The sequence below is a fragment of the Pimephales promelas genome, chromosome 7 (assembly GCF_988280905.1).
Source record: "Pimephales promelas chromosome 7, fPimPro1.hap1.1, whole genome shotgun sequence".
In the NCBI taxonomy this organism is placed as follows: Eukaryota; Metazoa; Chordata; class Actinopteri; order Cypriniformes; family Leuciscidae; genus Pimephales; species Pimephales promelas.
In genome coordinates this window covers 32,384,728-32,410,697 of record NC_142775.1, presented here as the reverse complement: position 1 = coordinate 32,410,697, position 25,970 = coordinate 32,384,728, and the positions used below count along the sequence as shown (strand labels likewise).

General features: G+C 35.5%; 2 protein-coding genes across 5 annotated transcripts; one reads left to right on the top strand and one right to left on the bottom strand.

The window, feature by feature from the left end:
• Positions 1-1,200: 1,200 nt before the first annotated feature.
• fgf9 (fibroblast growth factor 9) lies at positions 1,201-5,946 on the bottom strand. 3 transcript variants are annotated; one of them, XM_039683169.2, is made up of 4 exons: positions 5,335-5,946; positions 2,557-2,691; positions 2,304-2,407; positions 1,201-2,139 (listed from the first exon to the last, which is right to left on the bottom strand). In XM_039683169.2, exons 1-4 carry the CDS (start codon positions 5,525-5,527, stop codon positions 1,945-1,947), a joined length of 627 nt encoding a protein of 208 aa, XP_039539103.1. In that variant the 5' UTR covers positions 5,528-5,946; the 3' UTR covers positions 1,201-1,944. The 3 variants fall into 3 exon arrangements, with proteins under 3 accessions (XP_039539103.1, XP_039539104.1, XP_039539106.1); XM_039683170.2 differs by having other exon boundaries at positions 2,557-2,688; positions 5,335-5,945; XM_039683172.2 differs by having other exon boundaries at positions 2,562-2,688; positions 5,335-5,432.
• A 1,784-nt stretch (positions 5,947-7,730) lies between these two features.
• Positions 7,731-24,209, top strand: pdxka (pyridoxal (pyridoxine, vitamin B6) kinase a). 2 transcript variants are annotated; one of them, XM_039683287.2, is made up of 11 exons: positions 7,731-8,033; positions 8,233-8,287; positions 15,814-15,918; positions 18,339-18,422; positions 18,915-18,949; positions 19,441-19,526; positions 19,767-19,812; positions 21,105-21,216; positions 22,476-22,612; positions 23,230-23,296; positions 23,453-24,209. In XM_039683287.2, exons 1-11 carry the CDS (start codon positions 7,953-7,955, stop codon positions 23,563-23,565), a joined length of 921 nt encoding a protein of 306 aa, XP_039539221.1. In that variant the 5' UTR covers positions 7,731-7,952; the 3' UTR covers positions 23,566-24,209. The 2 variants fall into 2 exon arrangements, with proteins under 2 accessions (XP_039539221.1, XP_088989472.1); XM_089133346.1 differs by lacking the exons at positions 7,731-8,033; positions 8,233-8,287 and adding an exon at positions 9,937-9,960.
• The last annotated feature ends 1,761 nt before the right edge of the window (positions 24,210-25,970 follow it).

The following is a 25,970-nucleotide window of genomic DNA, read 5'->3' as shown; positions in this document are numbered from 1 at the left end:
TTATAAAGTCCATGTTGTCTGATTAGCTTGAAACGTCGTCTTTCCGTTGATCTGCTCATTTTTAATACACTTCTTGTCTTCTTACCTCTCTCAATTACTGACTGACTCAGACTCTTCGAGGTAGAGGGGGACATCTGATCGGGGAGAGCTGTGTGTCGCTGTGAGAGGGGATCGGATGACCCCGCGTCTCCCTCAATGAAGCTCAGCTTACAGAGAGGCCTGTGAACCTGATCAAATGAAGAGGTGGATGATGGAGGGGCTTTAAAAAGGTAGGACAGGAATGGAGGTATGGAAAAGATGATTAATTTTGATGAAATGAAAATGTACATGATATTGAGACTTTAGGGCCAGTTGGCCAAGACAAGGACCAGGAAACGCATTGTTGATTTGGGACTGGGAGTGAACAAACTATTCGTTTTGAGTTCATTTTCAGCATTTTTTTTTATTGTGGGTTAAATTTAATTTACTGCATTTGGATAACACACTGCACATCTGAGCAGAATGCTGATAGAAACAACATAGACAAACTTTGAGATTTTTCTTTTTCTTAAGTTTAACACAGTTTAAAGACCTTATGTATTTTACCAATTGAACAGTTATGAAGACATGTAGACTGAATGCAATATAAACCTTGTGCCCTTTAAATGCTTTGGTAGTTTGAAGAGTCATTTGAAGAGATATGGGGTGAAGGTGTTGCTAGGAGATGTCTACAGGGCTTTAAGTGGTTGCTAAGGTGTTCCCAAGCCAGTTCTAGCTGGTTGTTAGATAGATAGATAGATAGATAGATAGATAGATAGATAGATAGATAGATAGATAGATAGATAGATAGATAGATAGATAGATAGATAGATAGATAGATAGATAGATAGAAACCTCATTTCTGAGCTGGCTACTTTGGCTACTTTCCTGTCAGCCGTTGTAACTTCTGTAACTTCTGGTTGCAATTCTTAACCCCACCACTAGATTACGCTAAATATTACTCAGTGTATCTTAAAAAAATACTCGGATTGACGTGTTAACAATGCATGATTCCCATGTACATGTAATGCTTGTTTTTTTTTTTATCAGCATTAGGTGTGTTTTTGGAGCTGTTGTAATTTGAGAACCTTATGAAAGTCTAGACTGTCTAGACAGTCCATTCAGCCTTTGAAGATTTTTTTACAACAAATTTCAACATTCATTGTCAGCATGTGTGCATCTCTTTAATTTGAGTTCAGAACTGTCAGGCACATCATTTATTTGTATAATGATATAATGAGGCCTTCACATGCACAGCAGTAAAGTACACATCATTAAAATAATACATATCAAACGTAGGACAAAATGATTCACAGAACACCCTGTCTGTATCAGTGTTGTTCCTGTTATGAACAAAAGATAAATAAAAAAATATAAAAGCTAATTCAAAATATTCATAAATAATAATAGTTTATAAAAGACACTATCATGTATTTAGATCTCATTTACACATTGAATAGACAAATAAATAAATACATAAATATTTACACATTCATAATATTCAAAATCACATTTTCATAATTTAAGATGTCACATTCACAGGTCATTTACAATTAAAATGTTTTATATTTAAAAAAAAAAAAAACAGTGAGGGAAAGTTTTGGTCTATCTGTGGGAATGTTTTTTTTTGCGGTATGTTAAAAATAAATGACTGTTGTGCATGCAACATTTAAAAAAATTCTTGTTGACAGAATGTGGTTACACTGTGCAAAAAAAAATACAAAAATAACTAAACCGCTAACACTAAACACACAAGTCAAGTCACGGAATTAGTGCACTGACTACTTTAACCACATGCCTATTAGGTGTGGTCACAGCTAATTTCTCACAAACACTTTCTTCATCTGTCCAGTAGAAGGGACAATTTATGTTTGTCAAAATGAGCTCACAGCTACATGTATTAGCAGGCAAGTTAGATATGACGTGTCAGGTGAGAGTTAAGCGAGATGAGGGTTTGCGAGGAAGAAAGTGTGTGCAGGCCTGGTGGCGGCCTATGCCTTTCCTCAGCTTCCCTTGTTGGGAAAGAGCGAGGAAAAACCCCGTGTGCCTCAGAGAGGAATAGGTGTTGTAGTGATTTTCTTCCAGGCTCTCTTTAAACAGGCATTCATTTGAGAACTTCTTCTACAACAAAGAAGAGATTTAAATGTTAATGCATACCCCTGCAAACGCTTCATTATTTCAGGACGCACTTATACCTTTCAAAAAGCTTAAAGTTACTATTATCTCAAATAGACTGTAGACATTTTGTGCTTTGCCATCAAGTTTGCCATGATGTATTTTCTCACCATTCCATGAGCAATTCCTTCCTGATTCATGCACAAATACAGTTCACTCTTCACACCACGGATACCCACTATGCCCGGCCTCATAGCAAACACTCTCAGCAAGCCTGAAAGACAAACACAGAATGAAGAAAAACTCATTAAATAGAAACGAAAGAAATGGGTACAATATAAAAGATAAATCCGAATGAAAAATATTCTGTCAATTTCAAATGTGTTATATGTCCTCTGAGGGTTATAGGCATATAAATCATACTGTACTCAGAAGGCTCATGAACGCCCCACACACTGCCGTTCGCCAGGATCTGTAGGTGAAAACCAATCCCAACACGGCAATACAGGAGCTGATGTGTGACGAGACCTTGAGCTGGATTAGACTTATCCACGGCTGCTGGGATATTCAGAAAGCAAAAGTATTAACATCTCAAATCAGCTGAATCTCAGGGAGTGACATTTACAGTTAGAGGTCATTTTTGCAGCAATCAGGCTCCTGAAAGGGTGTATTTTCTTTTTATTATGTTTGTGATTATATATATATATATTTTTTTTTGCATTTGTCATTTATTGAGAATCAAAGTATAATTGCGGTTAACAAACTGGTAATGATTACATTCATATCATTTTGTACAAATAACTGCCCTGCCAACACACAGCTCACACTTTTGCTATCACCAAAATATTATCAGTATGCGTCAGAGATCTGTCCTTGTGTCTTTGATTACTGTCAGCTGACGGGATCTGGTATTGCATAAAGAAAGATCCTGTGCATGAATGCTGCAGACTGAATTTATCACTGCTGCAATTTTGCTAACATTCATTTCTCATTTCTTAGAGAGAATCAGTATGATTTCAGCTTGATTCAAGGTTGTGAGTTCATAGATGCTCTTCTGCAGACCTCATCGAGTGGTTATTTGAGTTGCTGATCAGCTGTCTGGCCATTCTCTTCAGACCACTGGCATGAACAAGACATTTTCACTCACAGAACTGCTGCTCACTGAATATTTTTCACTTTTTCAAATCATTCTCAGATGTTTCGGAATGAAATCTTAGCACATTTATTCATTTAGCTGACGCTTTTATCCAAAGCGACTTACAATTACTATATATATCTAGTGCAACTAGGGGTTAAGTGTCTTGCTTAGGGACACATTGGTGTCTCACAGTGGATTCGAACCTGGGTGTCTCACACCAAAGGCATGTGTCTTATCCACTGTGCCATCACCACCCAGTTGGAACTTCAGCAGATCGTCTTGACCATGCCTACAAGCCTAAATTGAGTTGCTGCAATGTGATTGGCTGATTAAATATTTGCAATAATGAAAAGTGTATGTTGTATGACTGTATATGTTATATGAGAGTTTGCACTGAATACCTGGACGACTTTCGGCATTTTCCAATTTGTGCAACAATGTAACATATTGTTTACTTTTTGATGTTACCTACTTAAAAATACAGTGCGTATACGCAGTATTCAGTTAGTAAGATAGTATACCATTTTATGTAATGTTGATTATAAATATGTTGATTATGGAGGAAAATAGATGATGTAGTACTAGCTATGACACAAACATGTTTTGACCATTTCACCTGTAAGTAAAGCATTTGAATGATGACTGAATTTTCATTTTTTTTAAATGAACTATCCCTTTAACATTAATCTGTATCTAGTTAAACAACTGGAATATACTGGAATATAACGCTTTAGATTACAGCCCAGAAAAAAATTAAATCGATTTTACAGCGTAACCTTCGACAATTATAGTGTACCTATAACATACTTACAATATAAGTATAAGGGAACAATATTGTAAGTTTGGGGAATAAAAGGGTAACATAAAAATATTTATAATGTAATTATTATAGAACTTATTATGCAGTACTTATTCTACTTTTGTGATATAACAATCTTACATTTGGGAACAATTTAGCAAGAACATACTTTTTTGAAATAATGGTGAACCAGTACATATAGCCTACTGTATTGGCTTTTTTTTTTAATTACAGGGTACATATCTATGCATTTATAAAGTCATCTTAACAAAAGTGGACTGAAATGAAAACTATTGCAACTTTTGCTTAAATATTGTGGAAAGATAATCTTGTTTGTGTGTGACAAAGTGTGACATTATGGGCTGTAAATTAAAGTTTATATTTATAAATGCATATATACCTTGTCATTTTTAAAAAGCTTATATATGTATTTCCTTGGTACACAATTATTACAAAAAGGTACGCAGTGACTCTTAGCGCATCTAGCTAAATTGCTCCCAAATGTATGATTGTTGCTTCATAACAGTGGAATAAGATATTATCGAACCCCTTGGTTCTACAATACTTACAGTATAAATATGTTTTTCTTCTTGTTGTTACCCCTTTATTTTCCAAACTTTACATATTGTTCCTTTATACTTACATGGAAGTACTTTATGTACACTATAATTACAGAAAGTTACACTGTAAATTCCTCTTAATTACACAGCACTTTCCGGGCTGTGATCTAAAGCTTTACCGAATATTGTTGTGGACAATGAGGGACCTTGGAGTCAAAAAGTTTGAGGACCACTGTAGTATGTCACATGACACTTTATTTTGTGTCATAAATAATGGGTGTACAAGCCAGACATCCCAGTTCATGAATTTTTTATTACAAAATGCAGACTAAGAGTTTGGCTATCTTTATGATTCCTATCTTATTCCTATCTAAATTCTAATGTTTTTTCCAGAGGGGTTGGTTCACATATCAGTTGCATTATTAAACCTTATCTCATGAAAACATAGCGATTTGTCTCCAAAATGCAAATTAGTGCATAATTAATTAGTCAATGTCTCGTTTGCGTATGCAATCATACTATTTCAGAAAACGTGTAACTGGGGAAGTATGGTGATATCCATGAGTTAGCATTCCTCTATTCATCTGTGGAGCCTTGCCTTCATGAATTTACAAAGAAAATGACTGATCTGTAATGTTTTTACATCAATGTTTTTATGATTAACATTTCCATGAATACTAAAAAGGTGTTTTGTGTGATCTTACCTTTCTCTCTCCTCTTTGCATCCCTCATTGAGAGCAGCCACATGTGTCTCAAGCGGCCTGCCTGGTCACCTGGCAAATGGGTTTCTTCATCTGTGCAGTTGCAGCTCACACAAAATAACAATACAACTGCTATGAAGCATAAAAGCATGCAGTGGAAATCCATAACGAGGGCATCAGGTCCATAAATACCCATATGGCCTCCAGGTGAAGCGCTTTGACATGCTGTCAGCTTGCAGTGGCACCTGTGATAGCGTCTCTGAGGCCCAGTTTCCTTCCTGAAATCACCAGTGCTGTGGCTGATTTATAGAGCCTCTTCCGATGTGAAACTAGATGAACATTGTGTTCTTCACTCAGTGTAAACATACTTCAAACAGGGTCAGTGTGCCTCCAGTCATCATATCTCCATCCTTTAAACATATATCTTCTGCTCTGATGCTTTCACTAAATGAACAAACCCACACAGATAGACTTTTGCGTCTGTGTACATGACTTCATAAGAATATCTTCTGCATTATCACTAGAGTGATATCTCCTCATTCATGCATTGTTATGTTGTAGGATGTCACAGGCATGAAGTGTTGGAATTGTGCAAATGCATAAACCCTACTTCATATTCAAGACACATGTCATGTCATGGTCATGTCAGTCTTATGCACACCCCTTCAAGTAAAGTGTTACCAGTTAAGTTAAGTTAAGTTAAGATTGATGACTTTAATTTTATTAACATGTGGGTTTCGGACTAATAATGCAAATGTTTTTAGTTTATGGATGGATGGATATACCATAATAGTGTAATTTATAAGACAAAGGAATCAGCAACGGAGTACATTGATTTAACAGTGCTTCTTGTGTGGGAATATGGAATGTCTTTGTCCACTGGATTGTGAGTTTCCAATAAGACGAGATTAAAGTAGGTGATGATAAGTGTTTCTTTGTTTATGAATCGGAGGCCTCAGACAGCAGGTTCTGACGTATGTGCTCTATGTTCTCTGAAAGCACAAAATGTCTAAATCATTAGGAAGAAAATGATATGCCTCATATCTCAGGTTGTGTCAATATTAGCTCTGACTATTTTCTATTATCATTGCAAGTGAATGCTGCGGAATTGTGTAGTTTAGTGGAAACTTGGTTAATGCTGTACTCTTACAAAGTTACAAAGGGATACAATTTTATGCAGACAGATCAAAGTAAAAGACTGATCTGAAAGGTAGAGCAGTTTGTAGTCCGACCTATAATCAGGAAGTAAAAATAATCATTGAGGTTTCCTTCTGAAAGTTATAATATGTTTTCATAATTGCACTTTTGGATTTATAAATTCTGTGGTTATTGGTTAACATCACTATAATTGTGGTCTATTATTGATTGCTATCAGGATGGGAAGAGAGTTTCAAGCAGTATAACAAAAATGTTTATGTAAAATATTTTGCTTACCCTATACCTTTAAGTGATCAAAGCGATGTCTCATTTTCACTGGAAGATCCAGTTATGACATTTTGATTAAAAATTAAATGTAAAAAAATAAAACATAAACATTGATGATTTGTTCACAATAAGATATGTTACTTGCATTGAGAAAATACACAGGTGAATTTTCATTTCATGCAAACTTTTATAAAATTTGTATAATTAAAAAAAACACAGGTAATTGAACTTAAACTTAAAACACTTAAACAAACACTTAAAGGGATACTCCACTTTTTTTTTTTTTTGGAAATAGGCTCATTTTACAACTCGCTCAGTTAAAGAGTTAAATAGTTGAGTTTTTATAATTTTCAAATCCATTCAGATGATTTTCTGATATTTAGAAGAATATCAGTAACCAGACAGTTTCTAAATATCAGAAAATCGTCTGAATGGATTTTTTGAAAACGGTAAAACTTAACTGTTTAACCCTGAGCGAGTTGTGAAACGAGCCTATTTCCAAAAAAAAAAAGAGGTAGAGTATCCCATTAAGTGTATGTTTAAGTGTTTTAAGTTTAAGTGTAAGTGCTTGTGTTAAATTTGGCCTACACATTGAGTGATATCACTTTGTAAATGTTAAAAACCAAATAGTCAAGCTTATCTTGAGGAATTGTGTTTTTTTTTTTTTTTTTTTTTTCAAATGTGGCTTATTTTATAATGGATATAAATTTACAAAAGGGTTTGATATAAAGTGTGTTTGTTTTGAATGTAGTTGAACTGTAGGCTATGCCATTATTCTAACTTTAATAAACCTTTTTTTATGGTGATTTAATTCTGCATTAACCAGAGAACCGCCATAAAACACCAAACGAAGAAGAAGAAGAAGAAGAACCAGAGATGCTTTGATGATCTTGGAACGCTGACATTCTAACTTCGACGCGATTGGTCTATTCCAGAGCCGTTGTCAACAAGAGCTCTTGTAAGGTGTCCTCGGCAGACGCCTGAAAGAAATAGCGGAAGGCGCCCATCAATGTCCTATGATCCATGCATGCAATGCGCAGTGAAAGCTGTTGAATGTTTGTCATTACTAAAGTGTCTTTTTTGTTGTATCTACTACGGTCGATCGCTTTTTCCTCTTTAAGACTACTGTGATATTTTAATGAGAATATTAAAAGCTAGTTGTGTTTTGATTTAAGCTAACGTCATAAGCATAAAGAATGGACTGCAGAGTTCTGTCAGTTCAGAGTCACGTTGTCAGAGGATATGTGGGAAACAAATCTGCATCGTTTCCTTTGCAGGTAAGAGACAGTAGCTTTTGCAGTACATTAGATGTCTGCAGCGACATTTCTACAGTTTTAACGTAGTTGTTATGCAACTAATTTTCAAACTCATTCGCACCCACACCCATTACAACAATCAAAACAGCGTTAGTTTCACACTACAATGCATGTCAGTTTGTAAAATATGTTGTCGTAACCTGTGTCACTGCTGTAATAGGTGCTGGGCTTTGAAGTGGACACTATAAACTCTGTGCAGTTCTCCAATCACACAGGTAGGTAAATAACTGCTGCATCCATTCAAGCAAAAGATGGACAGACCAACATTATGGCATTTATTTTTCAGTTTAAGTTTTAGCTCAAATTATATGCAAATGAATGACGAATCTGATTAAAAACGTGTATAAAATAGTTTACGGTTAATAATAGATTGTCACAATGGAGGACTCTGCTGAAATGGCATGGAAGGTCATGTCAACAACCCAATCACTGTTGCATTGTTCTCATCAAATCATTACGCAATCAAGACTGAAGTTCAAATTAGTTGTTCAGAATTCATTTTGATGAAGCATTACTAATCACTCCTCTTTGCTACTCCTCACAGTCAAGCTTTGTTGCAGATAGGGTTTAAAAAAATTGAAAGTAGTATAGGCCTAACGTTATACTCTATATAATTATGATTTTATATACTGTATAGAAATATATATATATATATATATATATACACACACACACACCTATAAATATAACTATCTCTCTCTCTCTCTCTCTCTCTCTCTCTCTCTATATATATATATATATATATATATATATAATTCTAAATTTTAAGGAATTCTAAATTATAGATAAAAGGATTGCTAAAGCACAATTTAATGTTTAAAAGAAAGAGTAAGAAAATGTCAATAATTATATCTGGGTGAGTTTCTCTAGGTACTGTTCAACCTTGGTGTGGAAATTTTCATCATTTCAATGGTTAAAGCTCAGCTTTTTGTTTCACAGCATGTGGCAGTATTATTTTCCTTTCAGTGAAGAAAAGCAAAGTTCAGTCTGATATTTTCCCCCAGCTTTTTTCCAGTTATGTCTGTATTCAGAGGTGCAAAACAGGTGGTGGCTCCTTTTTTAATCTTGATTTAAAGGTACCACACAACCAGTACTTGAAAAACTAATTAAAAAAACAAAACCATACAATGTGCTGTCAGTTAATGTATTAGTGGTGGGGATAGTATGGACATTGAGATGCAGGGTATGAATCATTCATTCAATATACTGGTTCAAGAATGTTTTTTACAATTAAAAGGGATAATTCACCCTAAGATGTCAGTTATTACTCACCCTCATGTCGTTCCACACCCACAAGCCCTGGAAAGGTAGTAAAGACAACATGAAAGTAATCCATGTAATCCCCAATTTTGTAAAGTGGTGCTTTATTTGCTCAACCATAAACATAATTTTCCACCTTATTTATCTCCAACGCATGTTCACGTAAAAACACCTGCTCTCATGTCAACAACACACGCATGCATCCTGATGCTCTCGTGAGCGTGTGCTGCAGACTATTACTATTATTAGTCACATGGATCAATTTAATGATGTCTTTACTACCTTTCTGGAGCTTGAAAGTGGTAGTTGCGTAGACTGTCAATGGACAATGGAGGGACAGAAAGTAATTTTCATTTTTGGTTGAATGAATATTTGTGGTGGAGTGTTAATAGTTGGAGTTGGCAGCTCATTCCAGCAGAGGGGAGCAGAGATGGTGAATGTTTTGGAAAGTGACCTTTTGCCTAATTTTCAAGTCACAAGACAGGAGGGGGAGTGCAGAGATTGAACAAAGAGTGCCCCTCGCTTTAAAGAGAAGTGTTTAGTGTGGGTCAGAACCAAGAGACTGCAAAATGAGAAGTGTATAGGAGAGAGTAAAAGGAGACCGGAAGAGCATGCAACTGTTTTTAAAGTGAGATTTTGAATCATTTATTCAGCTGATTTTTTTTTTTTTTTTCAAAAATAACTGTTTTTTTTTTTAATTAATCTATGAAAAAAAGTATTCGTTCAATAAAGGTAGTTTACTCAATAATAATAATAATAATAATTCATTCAATCCATTGTAGTCTGACTCTGACAGATATGGTGGAGAGATGTGGAACTCAATCCCTGCAGCACTGAAATGATAATTTCATGTTATGGTACATAGAAAAGAGAGCATTGAATGGTTTAAAAGGGTTAAAACCGGTCTGTGGACTGGTGTTTTCTAAAAGTAGTAGCTTTTTATTGCTCATGGTCCATTATCATGTTCCTATATATCCTTTTGACATTTTAATGTTTGCACTGAATGGGTAAACCGTTGCTGTGATTATTCAGCCAATTCTTTTGAGGGTGTGTTGCTAAGAGTCATGTGTTTAAGTGCTGTTTTCTCATGCTGTTCACAAGATCCTGAACAACACCCTGCTTTATTCTTCAGTGGGAGCAGGAATCTATAACAATCCTCCCACTGATCTGTGGAATGATTTCTATTTTGTACATTGTAAATGTGGTGAGAACGAAGCAAAAAATTTTTATCGTTACTAATCTCCTTGTTAAGTGACTCTATGTAATGAGGGATATGAACACTGCAGCATTGAAATCAGTCACTGAATGGGTCATTCTTTAAATTTAAGCATTCAGAATCACATGATAAAATCATTAGTTAGAGAGGCTGAAGAATATTGCCCTGAAATGCCTTTTTTACTTATGAAGTATTTATTTTTCCCTGCATTAATTTCCCATATGTCTACTACAATTATGTGGTATGGTTTCACCAATACAGTGTATACTTTTTCCTGGTATAACCTAGTGAAATGTGATATTATGCCGTACATTGTGAGGGGCAAATTGTAACGACCAAATGTCCGGTTAAAATACAATGTTATCTGTTCTAATAAAAAATACACAAGACAAACTTAAATATTTTGTCAATAAAATATAATTATTAACTTTTTCGTATAAAATTATGGTGTTTTTAATAATTAAAAATAAACAGATTTTGAGTTTGACAACGAACACACCAGAAAACTATACAGCATAGGTCAAAATATAATACTAATCAATAATTTCTGAACATTTCTGAGCAATATCAGATTTCTCTAATTTTAAATAAACTTTAAAACATTTTTTTTACTTTTGCTATGGTAATCAGCTGCAAATATTGCTTAACCCCTCCAAAATCTAACATAAGTTTTCTCAGTTGTATCAGTAGTATTATATGTACTGTACTTAAAAACATACTTAAAGTTTGACTCCAAGAAAGGCCTTATTTTCAACATGGTGGCCATCAGGTCCTTAAAATGACCATTACTCCTTTGTATTCCTCCTAGACCAGGAATACTGGTGCCTGATACATGTTTGCACATGCAGCTGAATCACATCCTGTGAGGGCTTGAATAAACAGCAACTGGGAACACAAGTCACTACCCAGGACTTGTTTCATCTCATTGATGTTGAACACTTTAGTAGCTTTGAACTTGTCTGCACGAAAATAGAGGCCTCTATTGTTTATCCCACCACAGTATAGGAGAATAATAAGTCTGTATCCTCCCCCATTCAAGGTTGTGTGCTGATGTTCTGAGGCCTTGACCGCAGCTTTGACAATGTCCACGTCTTGTCAAATGCATCACCCGATGCATTGATAACAGTGCAGCCCTTCTTCTCCAGCTCTTCGGTCATAAGATTGATAAGTCCTTGTTTGTCAGACGATCTGGAAAAGAAATCATCCTTTCTTCCCACAAACTTTGTCTCTGCATTGAAGTTAACAATGGGGTGATTGTTTTCAGCATATCTCTGATGCATATTGTCTTTGATGGAAGGACCTTCGCTATAACCATCAAAAACGACTGTTGCTTTACCATAATTGTCTATGGTAAAATCTGCATATGACTGTGCAATGGCACCGTAACTCACCCTTTTTCCATGCCAGTGGTGAGCCAGGGAGGACATAACGTTAAGGACATAACGCTCCGCTGGCGGGATGGAATCCAGGATAGGTTTATTAGATTTTTTGCTTGAGTGACTGCTCAGTGACTCCCTCATTGCTTATGATCAAAGTTACACAACTCCAATTTAAGTTACTTTTGGGTCCAATCACTCTTAAAGCAAAAAAAGCAAAAAAGAGGATATGTCCAAAAACACGTATTTGAGGTCTAATTTTAGGCTTAATGGTTTACATCACTGGTTCACCACAAACAAAGATAAAACCTTCCAGTAATCTCACAAAATCATGTATTCCATAAATATGTCATCATGTCAGTGCAATTTAAACAAGTCCAATGGATTTCTCTGACCCAGAAAACATGGGGTTAGACAGCAAGATTACTTGGCTAGGTCAAATAATGAAGGAGTTAGTATATTTTAAGGCATTTTGTACTCCATCTTGAAAATTACACCTTCCTAGTGGTCAAACTTTGGTTAACTTTTAGTATGTTGTTAAGGACTATACTACAGAAAACAGCTGAGAAACTTTTTGTTTCCTTTGTTGAATGTTTTTAGGGTTTGGTTGGGTTTATTTTTTTCATATGCAGCCGCCTAGATATTTTGCAAAGATTTGTAAATTTTGGTGCATTTTTATACCTATATAGTGTTGATATGGCATCTTGTACTAAGCTTTGTCATGCTAGCATGTGTAAAAGTAGTTAAAACAAATGCGTTACAACTTGCCCCGTGTTAGGTTGTGCCCCTACACAGATGTCCTAAACTATTCCATCATGAAATCTTCACCAATTGATTTGAGTGAAGTGAAACATAATCACTTTATATATTAAGTCAGTCATTCCAGTTAAAAATCAATGAATGAATTGAGAAATGGATAAATGAATGAAATATTTTGTCAGGAAATGTTTAAACATAATGCTAAATAGGTAAATTAATTTGATTAAAAAAATTAAAAATATAATATTCAATCTAATTCTTAAAGCTGCATAGCGCAAGTCTCTTGAGTTTTTGCAGAACTATGCCCCCTCTGGCAACAAGCAAAACTGCAACCAGGTGTTCATAGCCTGCTGTTCATAGCCAAAGGAGCATCACCTGCACAAATCTTTTGTTACAGTCATAATGTCTTGTCATAAAGTTATAAATCTGCAAGTCATTTTAAATATATCAAAGGAATGGGATTTGAGTAAATTACACACTTATGTGTGTTTGAGGGGAAAACGGGGGTAGTAGAAAACTTTTTTTTGTTTCCATGTTGAACTGTTTTATCTGCTTACTGTATCCACTTATGATTATATTATCATGGAGACATGTTGATGAACAATACAAGTTATTACTTTGTATTGGATCCCATTTGAGCACTAAAGCAGATCTGAGATAGCTCTATTTGTTGAAAGCCTTCCCTATGTTGACTCTCGTCTTATTCCCGACATCTGTCTGACTCCAATTTGACCCTTTTGGTGGCACTAAACAAAAGATTTTTTTCTTTGTATTTCTTTGTGGAGTTTGCGTTGGGTTTTCGAACGAACTACAAACCAGTCTCTTTGAGTTCATCTACTTTTGTCGCTCGAGTTGTCTTCGCTGATATGGAGAATGGCAGTGAATACACAAACCTGCCAGACATAGCCAGGTGAGCGTGAGCCCAGTCTCAAATTCCGTCTCAGATCCCTCTTATTTATTTTACTGTACAGGATTATAGAGGCAATCGCAGTGGTCAGAGAAGGGCTCATTCAGCCCATCGGGCAATTGTTTAAGCATGTATGGGTTAGAAAAACAGGTATTTTTAACATTTTGCGCAATGCACCTTTAATGTAGAAACTGAGTAGTGTAGGAATATGTTTAATATAAAGTTTTTTTTTCTTAGGGTCAAATACATTACTAAACACGCACTATCTATTTATCCACATGGCCATAATTTATTGCTTACTTGTTTTATTCATCAATTGATCTATTGATTTTTCAAATGACTTAGTGGCAAAAAATTATTCATGCCACAGTAGGTTATTACAGACTTGTCAGATGAGACAAAGCATGTCTTTTATTTATTGTTCCAGCCATCATGTACTCTCTGGCAACATCCTGTTTTAACTGGCAACCTCCTTTTTTTAACTGACAATGGAATGACGCACACTTTTAAAAACAGTTATTTGAGCATCTGTTTCCATCTTTCACCCTGCTTATTTAAATGAATCTGGCCATGAACTAAAGCTGCTCAATGCATTTTATTTTATGAATTTATGAAATAATAAGATTTGCAGTTTGTTTGCTTGGTTAAACTGTCAATGATCAAGTGTTTGTTTAAGGGGCAGGTGAGGAGCCGTTGAGTCCATTAGACATCCTTTTGAACTGTCACCTGTCGCCCCAATGAATAGTTAATTATAGTGTTTAATATTTAACCGCTATACAGTTAATCTTTGAAGGTTTATGGCTCTGTGCGTTCAGCGTGGGATCAAATAGCAAATAGCAAACCTTTTAATGGTGCTTAAAAGCTGTTTTAAATCAAACATGTCTGAATTTTGTCAGGGTCATACATAAACTCATGGCTTTATCAACATTTATTTGAAGTTAAGGGCAAAATGTGGTCCATTAAACTAGGAAAATTAAATCCTTGGTATATGATGGCAGTTTGTAGATTGAAAAGCCTATCAGTGTTTCTCCAGTTTGTCAGCGCTGTTTCACCCTGGTGCTCTTTCTATGTTGGCCAAAAAGGACAGATTTTTTTTTTATTTCAATGAAATGAATGTACCATATTTTAGTTTTCATAATGTTTTTTATTTAACATTTTGTGTTTTTAGGTTATTTTATGGTACTAAATTATAGGGATCGACCGATATGGATTTTTTAGTGCCGATACCGATACGGGCTGCCGATTTTCTTGAGCCGATATTTGGAGCCGATACATGTTGCTCCCTCAATTTACATCATAAAAAATGACATGATGTTAACAAATGTTACAGGTCTCAATTTAATAAAAGTAACATTTATTTAACTTAAAAAGCAATATTTTATTTAACATATAGTAAGAACATGTGAGGTAGAACAAAAAAAAAAAGTTCAGTGCCGAAAATAAATATTTAAGCATAAATAAATTAATTACACTATTGCACACAGTAGCAACCAGCATAATAAAGTGCAGAGTGCACATTGTACTTCATTTTAAAAGTAACAAACTATTTACTGCCATGGTTTCAATTTTTCAAAAAATAAAATGAGCATGTCTAGTCTCTAATATCACTGCGATGGCGAGGGAGACACACACCACACGCGTCCAAACCTCAGCCAGGTGGGTGCTGAATATATCTCCCACAAAAAGCACGGAACAACGTTGGCATTACTTAATCCTATGACCAGTGTTCGTAACAGCTACCGTATGCATACTAGGGTTGTCAAAATTACATATTCCCTCTAAAAAAACATATTCGAACATCTCGTTGTGCATTACGTCAATAACAGGACAAATTAATACAAAGAGACATGACTATTAGTATTAGGTAGTATATTTGAGTTTAAACATATTTGACAACGTATTACTACTACTACAAAAAAGTAAATCAACTAATGGCCAAGACCGCAGAGCTTACTTTGGACCCACAAACTTGCTTAGCTACTGTATATAGTTGCAAGCACATAACAGTTATAGAGCAACTTGTTTCCATTTTCAAAGCGTACGGCAATATTTCAGCAATATTTATTAAAGTGACAGCAGACAAATATTCCTGATGTTGTCTGTGTCATTACGGTTTATAAAATAAAATATTGCATAGCATCTCATACCTTATTACTAAAGCATGCATTTCAGTTATATGACAAAGGCTAGACAACTTGAATTAAATAGTCTTTATCTTGCCAGGATATGAGCACTGGAAAGGGCAAGTGATGACTGCGGACGAATTGCATGTCCTGTACGAGGGGATCAAGCTCAACAACGTGAACCATTACGACTATGTGCTCACAGGTACAGGTCTTTCCTCCTGTAATTGGGGACTTTAAGCAACAGCTGCTGATAAAATGGCGACGGCAGCCGGAAGTAAAACTGTTAACTGCCGTAACTGCCGAGCGTAAAAATCACTAAGCCACAGTAAAGAGGACGGCATAGGGGATAATTTAGCTAATCATCAGAGAAAATACAAAAAGAACGTGATTTTAAAAAGTAAGAGAAGGGTTGGTTTTGGCACTTAATGATATACAGAAACGATTACAATGCCACATAACCTAAAACATAACATTAACTGTCTTAATCTGTCACGTAGTAACGACTATGGCAAATCAGCTGTTCTCCCGTAGTAGACGGTTACAGTCGAATGTCGCGAAGTAGCAGTTAATGTCGCGCATGCGCAATAGAACGCCAGAATGCCGTTGTCGTTCCACCAGAGGGTGTTGCTTAAAGTCCCTATTGTGTCTGCTCTGCTGGTATTTAATAACTGATGTATGTACATTATTCAATAACTGTCCGACACAGGACAAGCCCAAACTGGTTTAAATAGGATTATGCATGTCCAAACTCATTAAAAGTACATAACTTGGTTTAGAACTGTAATTACATTCATGATTATGTGTAGGTCATAATGTCATTTTTAATTGCCCGGCTGCAGTTTTATTTTTATTTATATTTTTTGTTGTACTTATTATCAATCGATATCAAGATTTTTATATATTTATCTATTTGACCATAATTTATTGTCTAATTTTTTTATTCCTCACTGGATCTATTGATTTCTCAAATGACAATAGGGACTTTAAGCAACAGCCTCTGGTGGAACGGCAACGGCATTCTGGCGTTCCATTGGGCATGCGCGACATTAACTGCTACTTCTTGAAGTTCTACTGTAACCGTCTACTACGGGAGAACAGCTGATTTGCCGTAGTCGTACGTGACAGATTAAGACAGTTAAAGGTATAGCGGAGGATTTTCTTTTTCCGGGTGGGTAGTCTATACTATTGGTCCACCTAAGTGTCAATCATTCTGGTGATATGTTTACGTAAGGCCGTCGTAGGCTACGTGCTCATCCCTATGTAATTTTCACTTTCATGTGTATTATGTCGGAGTTACGGTTTCAGCCATTCCTTTGAAAATGGCTGAGGGTCGAAAGAGAAAAAATGTTTACTAAGTGTATGATAAGAAGAGAAAGGCCGCAGAATATAGAAACAAGACCAGAGAGATTTTGGGTGAATATCACACGCTGGCGTGCGCTAAAAGCACAGGTTGGGCTTCTCACTGATGCCGCAGTCGCGAAGATTCTACCAGACAGGTAAAGTTTGTCACGCTATTTGGAGAAATCCATTTAAAATCACTAGTAAAAGTTAATGCAAGCTACAATGCTAGCCCTGGCACGAGTCATGCACCGCATAGACACGGTAAACATCTCAATTTGTCTAAAGTAGCCTTTTGTCCAAAATGGTAAATGGTATCACGCTGAAATATTCTAAAATCTTCTGTGTTTATTATTACACAAATGCAACAAGCTACTTCTCCATATGCAACTATGTATAAAAATAACGTATTAACAATGAGAGATATTAGGTTAAGGACCAACGTAATAGCACTGCTTATATGTTGCTATGTAACGTAATTGCGATTTGCAAAATAGTTTCCTCAGAACGTATTTCGTGTGATACAGGGTTGCACATATCATGTCTTGAGTATAATAAGTAAATAAAACACGGAAGGGCATTTGGCATGTTGTCTTTTTTATGAATGTTTTTTAGTTAGTTTAGAATTTGCAACATAAATTAATTGTGCAAGGCGTATAGACGTTCCCTAGCTCTCGGGAGCAAGAGTGTTGTGTTTGTGCATGTGCATTTTTTTAAAAAAATTGGAGAGGGCGGGTCTTCTCTAAAATTCGGAAAGATCCTCCGCTATACCTTTAATGTTATGTTTTAGGTTATGTGGCATTGAAATCGTTTCTGTATATCATTAAGTGCTAAAATCAACCCTTCTCTTTCTTTTTAAAACCACTTTCTTTTTGTATTTTGTCTGATGATTAAATTATTCCCTATGCCGTCCTCTTTACTGTTGCTTAGTGATTTTTGCGCTCTTTAACTACGGCAGTTAACTGTTTATTTCCGGCTGCCGTCGCCGTTCTATCAGCAGCTGTTGCTTAAAGTCCCTAATGTTCATGCCACAGCAGAGCAGATAAGACTTTTTCCAGTCTGTATTTGTCTTGTCTAATCATCATGTGCCCTCGTGCCAACATCCTGTTTTTCAATAACTCAGAAAGTATCCTGTCCATTTTTATCCAATCAGAAATGCTTTTTTTTTTTTTTTTTTTGGAGGGGAGGGGGGATGGTTGGTGGACATTACATTTCATCATTTAAAGTAAATGAATCACTTTTGGTCAGTTGGTTTCATCCATGTTTTTTTTTTTTTTCTTTCAGGGTACTCTAGGGATGATTCCTTTTTGGAAACGGTGGTCAACATTGTACAGGAGCTGAAGAGGGCAAACCCTAGCCTTGTGTATGGTGTGTATATTAGGGCTGTCGGGTCGCTAACTATTATTTTGGTAATCGAGTAATCGGCCGATTATTTTGGCGATTAATCGAGTAATCTGATTTTTTTGTGTGTGTGTGTGTAATAAAAATAGACCTAAGGCAAATAACAGCTTTTAAAATGACTTAAAATTAGGGCTGCACGATTAATCGTATTTTAATCATGATAAGGATATCTGCTTTTCCAATGAATAATCATTGCGATATTGGCCCATGTGCTGTTTCTTCACAAGCCGCTTGTGCTGTATGTGTGACTTATTGTGTGTTTGTGTATCTTTTGGCTGTAGCAAGTTCATACAGCAGCTGTATCTGAAATTAATCAAACAGGATATAATTAGAACATCATTATTTGGGAAATGGGAATGTCATGTGTGCCGATGGAATTACGAGTCATTGTCCAAACTGACACGTGTTACATAGCGTATTATGTTCATTGCTGTTTTTCTTTTTCCCTGCCTACCCAAGTGTGTGATCCGGTGCTGGGTGATAATGGGGCCATGGTAAGCATATAGATAAAACAACCCCCTACAATATTTGCATTAAAGGAGCTGTATGTAAGCAATTGATTTCAAATAATCATGAAATGGCCCTTATATGTCCCTAGACATCAAGACATCATGTTCATTTCAAATACTTATATCACTGACTGTAGTCCAGCCAGGATATTGTCATTTAAAAACTGAAGTTGCAGCTGTGTTTTGGTCTGTTGTGTTTTGGTCTGATGCGTCACCCTCCACCGATCTACCAATTACAGAGTCAGTAGTTTTGCAGCATCTGGGTTGCCAGCTCTGCTCTAGTTACCACAGCTGCAGATAAAAACGTGTCGGATAAAAAAAAATGTTACCAGTTTTGGCCACAATCTTACATACGGCTTTGGTGGTTGAGGAGATATTCCCTGGTATGATTGTAAAGCGCTTTGGGTGTACAGTAGTACATTTGCGCTATATAAATGCCTCATTCTATTCTATTCTACTTCCTGTTTTATTTTTAGTATGTTCCTGAGAACATGTTGCCTGTCTACAGGGACAAAGTAGTGCCAATTGCTGACATAATTACTCCCAATCAGTTTGAAGCACAGTAAGTTCAGTTATGCTGATTTGTTTACAGTATTTGTTTATAAATCAATGGCCCTAGAGTGTACTCCTAAATGCCGTGGTCTGAGCACATGGTGTCAGTATGCGTCACATGTGTCTCCCGTGACCATTTGTGCAAGGCAAATAGACCCCAGTCGCAGTTTGTTTCATTTCCGGGCTTTTTTCATTGGTGTGTCATAACACACAACACGTAAATATTACATTTAATTTTTTTCTCTCACAGACTCCTCACTGGTAGAAGCATAAGTTCTGAGAAAGATGCCGTTGAAGTGAGTTTCTATCAGCTGTTCTCTTTATGTAGCAGTTAGTTCTGCTAATCTAATCTGATTGGTCTAGTGGCTTTCTTAGAATGCTGATTTTTATAATATAACAGTGCTGGGATTATTCACAGTTGTACTGTATCTGCTGTCGCCACTCACAGCTTTGTTACAGTCGCTGTAATATAAGGTTATGATATTACCTAAATAAAATATTGAATGTTCAAATTCCAGGATTTATGGCATAATATTTGTTTACCACAAAAACCAATCAAACAATAAAAGCAGCAGCAAAAAGAAAGCTTACAATTACAATAAAAGTGAAATGTGGAGTGAAATATTGGAGTTATTTAAGTACCTTTTCATTAAATTTTTTTATAAAAATCAATTCTGTTAAAACTTATTTGAACTGTACAGTAAATACAATATTTAAGTGAAATTTTGCAGGCAAAAAAGGACTTGTTTTGTTGTTTTCAATAGCGTAGCATTATATACCTTGCATAGAAGTAACTTTCAAAATGAGCACCGATGCAAATTAACATGACCAACTTGAAAAATTTGTAAAAATCTGTGTGGGAACTTTCGCCCACACTCGAAACTTCATTCCTATTGAAACAACTAAATTTTGCTGAGCAATAGTAACTTGTAACAGTAACATTAAGACATTCTTGAGATCTTTACTGTCATTTTAGTGATTTCATAATTATTATTTATTTATTTATTTATTTATTTTTACAAAAATTATGTTATTAACATGCATATTTTTATGTCTTGTGGCTATACTATTGAAACAATAGCTGTTTCCATCACACATAAAATATTATTGCATCAGAAACGAGTGATGCGAACGCAAAATTTTGGAAAAAGACTTTAATTTTTAATTTTATTTGCTGAATAAATTCTGACATAGCAAACATTAAACCCACCGACTAATCGTCTGTTTCCACTGATGGTGTTTTTTTTACTGTTGGTTATTTGGTTTTATTTACCACCTTCATCCGCTCAAACTATTTGATGGAAACGCAATTAATTCGCATTTTTTGTTTGTTTGTTTTTTTCTTCTTTTTTTGCAAACTTTAAAAAGAATGGCTCTACGTTTGGATGGAAACCCACATAACTAGAATTTTAACATTCAGAGATTGGCACCATTCACTTCCATTTATAAATACCTTACTGTAATCCAGATTAATGCTTTTTTTTTTAAAGAAGAGGAGAAAATTAAATGGAAATAAACTTTTTGCGTTAAGCAACATTGCTGAATGTGCATCTACAGACCCTACTGAAACGTGAAAGTTGTATTTCAGGTGATGAACCTGCTGCATTCGATGGGTCCAGACACAGTGGTCATCACCAGCTCTGACCTGCCCTCTCCTCTGGGGGATCAGTATCTGGTCGCCCTGGGGAGCCAGAAAAGAGGTGATTTTGTCATATTGTCCCACTATAATACCCAGTTGGACTTAAACCCAGTGGAGTAAAACTCCTTATGCTCTTGCAATGCTTTCCTCATACTTGTCTTCATCACTCATTGTCTGGATTGAGTGCTATTTCAAAATTCAGTTTACAGTTACATTTTTCATATTCAAAGGTCACGCCTGGAAGCTTGTCTCTGTTTACAGTATATAACTGATAATTGGATGAGCCGTTTTTAAAACTGTTGTAAAGATAAACATACACAGGGCAACTTTTTGAGCAATGTTGCAGAGCAATTGTTGCTTTGACACTTTCCCATTGAGAATGGGCAATGTTGTGTCAAAAACAAAATTTAACTAAACAGCAAAAGAGACATCAGGATCCAAATTGTATTTTAAATGAGGTTTATTCTTTTAAAAGAGGCTTGTTCACAAAAATACCATGGCAGCTATCCCACGGTAGGAACACAGACCTAACTCACACAGCAAAACAGATAGCCTTTTATTCACCACTTTCTTCAGTCCCTTCTTCTGTAATTTTCCACTCAACCTAGTAAAACCAGATCTAGCTGGTTTGTTAGAAATACATCGGTACAATGGTTCTTCTAACCCCCTCTGGGTTTTACTGTCCTCACACCTGTGAGGTCAAAAGGATAGATAAACCCCTCTGTCTTTCTGAAGACAATGATCCTTCTAGCCCCCCTAGGTTTTACTGATTGCCCATGCTAAAGAGTACAGAGGCTCTTCCTGATCATTTGATATGTGTGTGTCTTTGTTCCTGCTTTTCACGCATACATTCCAGGAGAGAAATACATGATTGAATCGAAAGAAAACCCCAATGTCTAATGAAAACTAAAATACTATTTTTTCCACAACAGCAACAAGTTTCTATCTGGATCATTTAGATCGGTTGAAGGCATATGTGTCTCATCTGGTTCTCCATTGACAGCAACATTGCCCAAAAAGTGTATCATCACCTTAAGAGGAAGATAAACCCACATATGTGATCACACTTACTATAATAAAGTTACTTGCTATATTTATGTTGCTCGGAAACCATAAACAGTCAGGTTCTGGAAGTCCCGTTTTATATTTATAGAGGAACTCATTTTTAAATATAACTTTTTATTTAGTATTCGTTCATTCAAGAGTTATTTTAACTGCATTATTCTTAATTGGTGGTTTAAGTCAAAGGGTTTCATCCCTAAATGTGAATTTAATGATATACTCAATATCATATGTTATATGATCTATGTTGTTTCTCAGTGAGAGCAGACGGTTCCATGGTGACCCAACAGATCCGTATGGACATCCCCAGGGTAGATGCTGTGTTTGTGGGAACTGGAGACCTGTTTGCTGCGATGCTTCTGGCATGGACACACCACCACCCAAATGATCTGAAGGTAAAAAAAAAGATGATTGCACAATGCACATTAATTATTGCTGAGTTTGCCAATTTTCAACCTGCTTTTTATTGTTAGAATGTCAGTAGTGTATATGTAAATGAACAATAGCTATGTTTCCATCCACCTATTTATATGCGCATATATCGCATCAAAAACCGTGAATGGAAATGCCAAGACGCGCGTTATTTGAAAAAAAAATGCGCAAAAAAAAGCGCTCATTTAAGTCTGATTAATTTTTCTATTCGATAAGAAAACATGCGCATAAACTACAATGAAAACACGTTTACCCAATAAATTCCTTAACACTAGAAGTGCCAGAATTCCAAAACTACTAGAATGGCCACAAACGGTCATTTTGACCGTTAGATTCAAAACAGTGTTTATTTCGTTGACGAATAAGTAATTATTTTCGTCAACCAAATTTTTTTCAAAGACGAAAACGAGACGATAACTATAAAAACTAGGTTTGAATGACAAAAACTATGACGAAAATGTTAGATAGTGACGATTTGCGAAGCGGTCAATAGGCTAATAATAATAATAGGACTAGCAGAACTAGTGAACAGCCCACGCAGCAAAACAAAGAGTATAACAATTTGATGTATTTTTGACAGACAGCCTGTGAAAAGACCATTTCCGTCATGCACCATGTCATTAAGAGGACTATTACTTACGCAAAAGGTAAGAGCTTATGCACAGACCAGATAATGCAAAGTGCTTCTGAGAATGTGTGAGTGACACAATTTGACAGCTGAACTTTTGGCCATATTTTTAGCTTGATAAGTCGTACTCTATGATGTTTATGTAACTCATCCCATACGTTGGTTCGTCTCTCAGAGGTGGCTGGTCCTGATCGAAAGCCCAGTCCTGCTCAGCTTGAGTTGCGGATGGTCCAGAGTAAAGCAGACATTGAGGATCCTGCCATAGTTTTGAATGCTGTTGTTCTGTAGTGCTTTACTCTTACATTCTGTACTAAACCATACGATGTACTAGACAATATGAATGTCATATGTTTAACAGACAGACTTTATAGTCACACTGTGAATGCTGGACGGCTCATATGTTGAAACTGTGACTTCTGGTACTTCATAGTGCATTAATGCAGGTAGTGCGTCCAAAAACTAACATGTGACCTTATGTTATTATATGGTCACAATTCATTCCAGCCATAATGTGCATGTGACTATCCATCCATTATTAGTATTTTACTTTAATTTGATTATGCATGTGTCCGTCTGACTTGAGCATTTATAATGATTTATTTACATTAAGGAAATGTATTTAACATATCAGTGTTATGTTAAACTTTTTATTTGATTCAGTTATACGTTATATGTTATACTTAAACATCATTTGATTCTTTAGTCCTATTATTTCATCAGAATGATTGTATAAGCCCAGTCAGGCCAAGTTTAAGAAAAAAATGTCTAACAAATGAAAAGGAATCGTCTAGATACTAAGAATGTGCCTTGAAATGCTGCTGTAGTAGATATTAAACTAAAAATGTATTTATCTTTGTAATGATCAGCAATAACTGTAATGACAGCTAACATACTTTGACCATAATGTAATAAATCTTTCTAATTTTTATCCATCCTTTGTATTCAGGAATTTAATTTTAAATGTATTTCAGTGATTGTGGTGCAATAGGTGACATTTTACTATACAGATTTATAGTGTGTAAATGATTTATAATCAATTGATTTACATATTTTGGGGGGGGATTTACATAAAACAAACATCAGCTCTGTCCCTTTCCAGAACTAACTTTAGACGGAATAATCCATTTATATGCTATTGGCATATAAATGGGAAATGGATTTCAAATAAATGTAAATATATAAACCTAACGACTTACAATAAAATTCAATATGACCTTTTACATAAATATTATAAAAAAATACTAGAAAAAAAATAAACAATACATTCCCACATGCAACATTCAAAATATACATGCAATCAGTGTTGGGAGTAACGCATTACAAAAGTAATACATTACAGTAACATATTACTTTTTGCTGTAACGCAGTAGTGTAAGGCATTACTATTACATTTTCAGTAATATTTTACTCGTTACATGTTTAGTGAGGCTTGTATTACAGTTGTATTACAGTGTATTGTCTGCTTTTACTTTTTAAAGGTAACAGACTATGTGAAAGTTTTAAAGCAGTCTTTTAGTGCCAGTTCAGAGCGGTTGCGTCTGTAACATTGTTTTTTCCTCATAAATGCGAACACGAAAACTAAAATAAAATGAATATTTTAAGTTCTATGGAGACTGGAGAGCCAACCCTTCCTCATCCGATTTGCGCAGTGTAATTAACAGAATTACAAAAAATATATTTTGCCTCCTATTTATTTTTTTTGTCACGCATGAATGTGTGTCTTTTCCCTAATATTAAAAATAAAACAGACTGATATTTGTCTAATGTCTGGAGTCCTTTGAGGAAGTAGCCTATATGTTTCAATACATATTTTCTGAGAATTTTTATTTCAAGTTTTGACTGCAAATGTCATGTCCATAACGCTCCTTAACTAGTTTTGTGGTGTAGGTCTACGTATTTTATAATGTTAACTTCAAATAATACTAATAGCCTAATTTAAAGATAAGGCAGCATTGGATCTGGACGGTAAGGAGAATAACGCTGGAGTTGGAAGAGGTGTGTCGCGATTCTGAAGGTTCGTGGATGTGGCGAATCGCGAATCGATTTCGGTTTCATATTGCATATCGTTACAGCCCCAAAGTTGTTCTACTTAGTTATTTTGGTGAAAGTAACTCAAAAGTAATACATGAGTAATGTAACGCATTACAATTCTGAGACAGTAATATTGTAAGGTAATGAAATACTTTTAAATAACAGTAACAAGTAATGCCTAATGTATTACAGTTTGGAAGTAACTTGCACAACACTGCATGCAATAGGTGTGTTCGACTTGAAGAGTCGCTGCACAGACCGTTCCATGTAGTTGAATGTGTTTTCACTAAATTCAACATGTTCCTGAATCAATTTCTTTGTTGATCCTGGAACAACGTTCCGATCAACCAATCAGATTTGTTTACAGTTTATTTAGGACAGGAATGTTGTTCCAGAATCATCCAAATATATTGATCCAGGAACATGTTTTGTCTTAAATGTGTTATTGTCAAAATACCAGTGACTGATTGGTGTATGACATCAAAGAACTGTAAGTGTTGACGGATCCGTAAACTTACCAATCGCTGTCACGGTACTTTGGTGTCAGCAACAGATCAGCCTACACTGCACTGTTTTAAGTCAAACACCTGAAACAACCTTCCCCTAGATGACCTCTCCTGCTCACACTAGCTAGTTAGAAGATGCCTAATCATTCAGGATAG

What these genes read in the sequence shown, in the direction of transcription:
- fgf9 (XM_039683169.2), bottom strand. Translation starts at nt 5,527, where the DNA reads ATGGGTATTTATGGACCTGATGCCCTCGTTATGGATTTCCACTGCATG. An exon ending in TGCAAAGAGGAGAGAGAAAG is followed by an intron (nt 2,692 to 5,334) that starts GTAAGATCACAC and finishes TGAATATCCCAG; the next exon opens with CAGCCGTGGATAAGTCTAAT. An exon ending in TCATGAGCCTTCTGAGTACA is followed by an intron (nt 2,408 to 2,556) that starts GTATGATTTATA and finishes TTTGTCTTTCAG; the next exon opens with GCTTGCTGAGAGTGTTTGCT.
- pdxka (XM_039683287.2), top strand. Translation starts at nt 7,953, where the DNA reads ATGGACTGCAGAGTTCTGTCAGTTCAGAGTCACGTTGTCAGAGGATAT. An exon ending in CCCAATCAGTTTGAAGCACA is followed by an intron (nt 19,527 to 19,766) that starts GTAAGTTCAGTT and finishes TTTCTCTCACAG; the next exon opens with ACTCCTCACTGGTAGAAGCA. An exon ending in ACCACCCAAATGATCTGAAG is followed by an intron (nt 22,613 to 23,229) that starts GTAAAAAAAAAG and finishes TATTTTTGACAG; the next exon opens with ACAGCCTGTGAAAAGACCAT.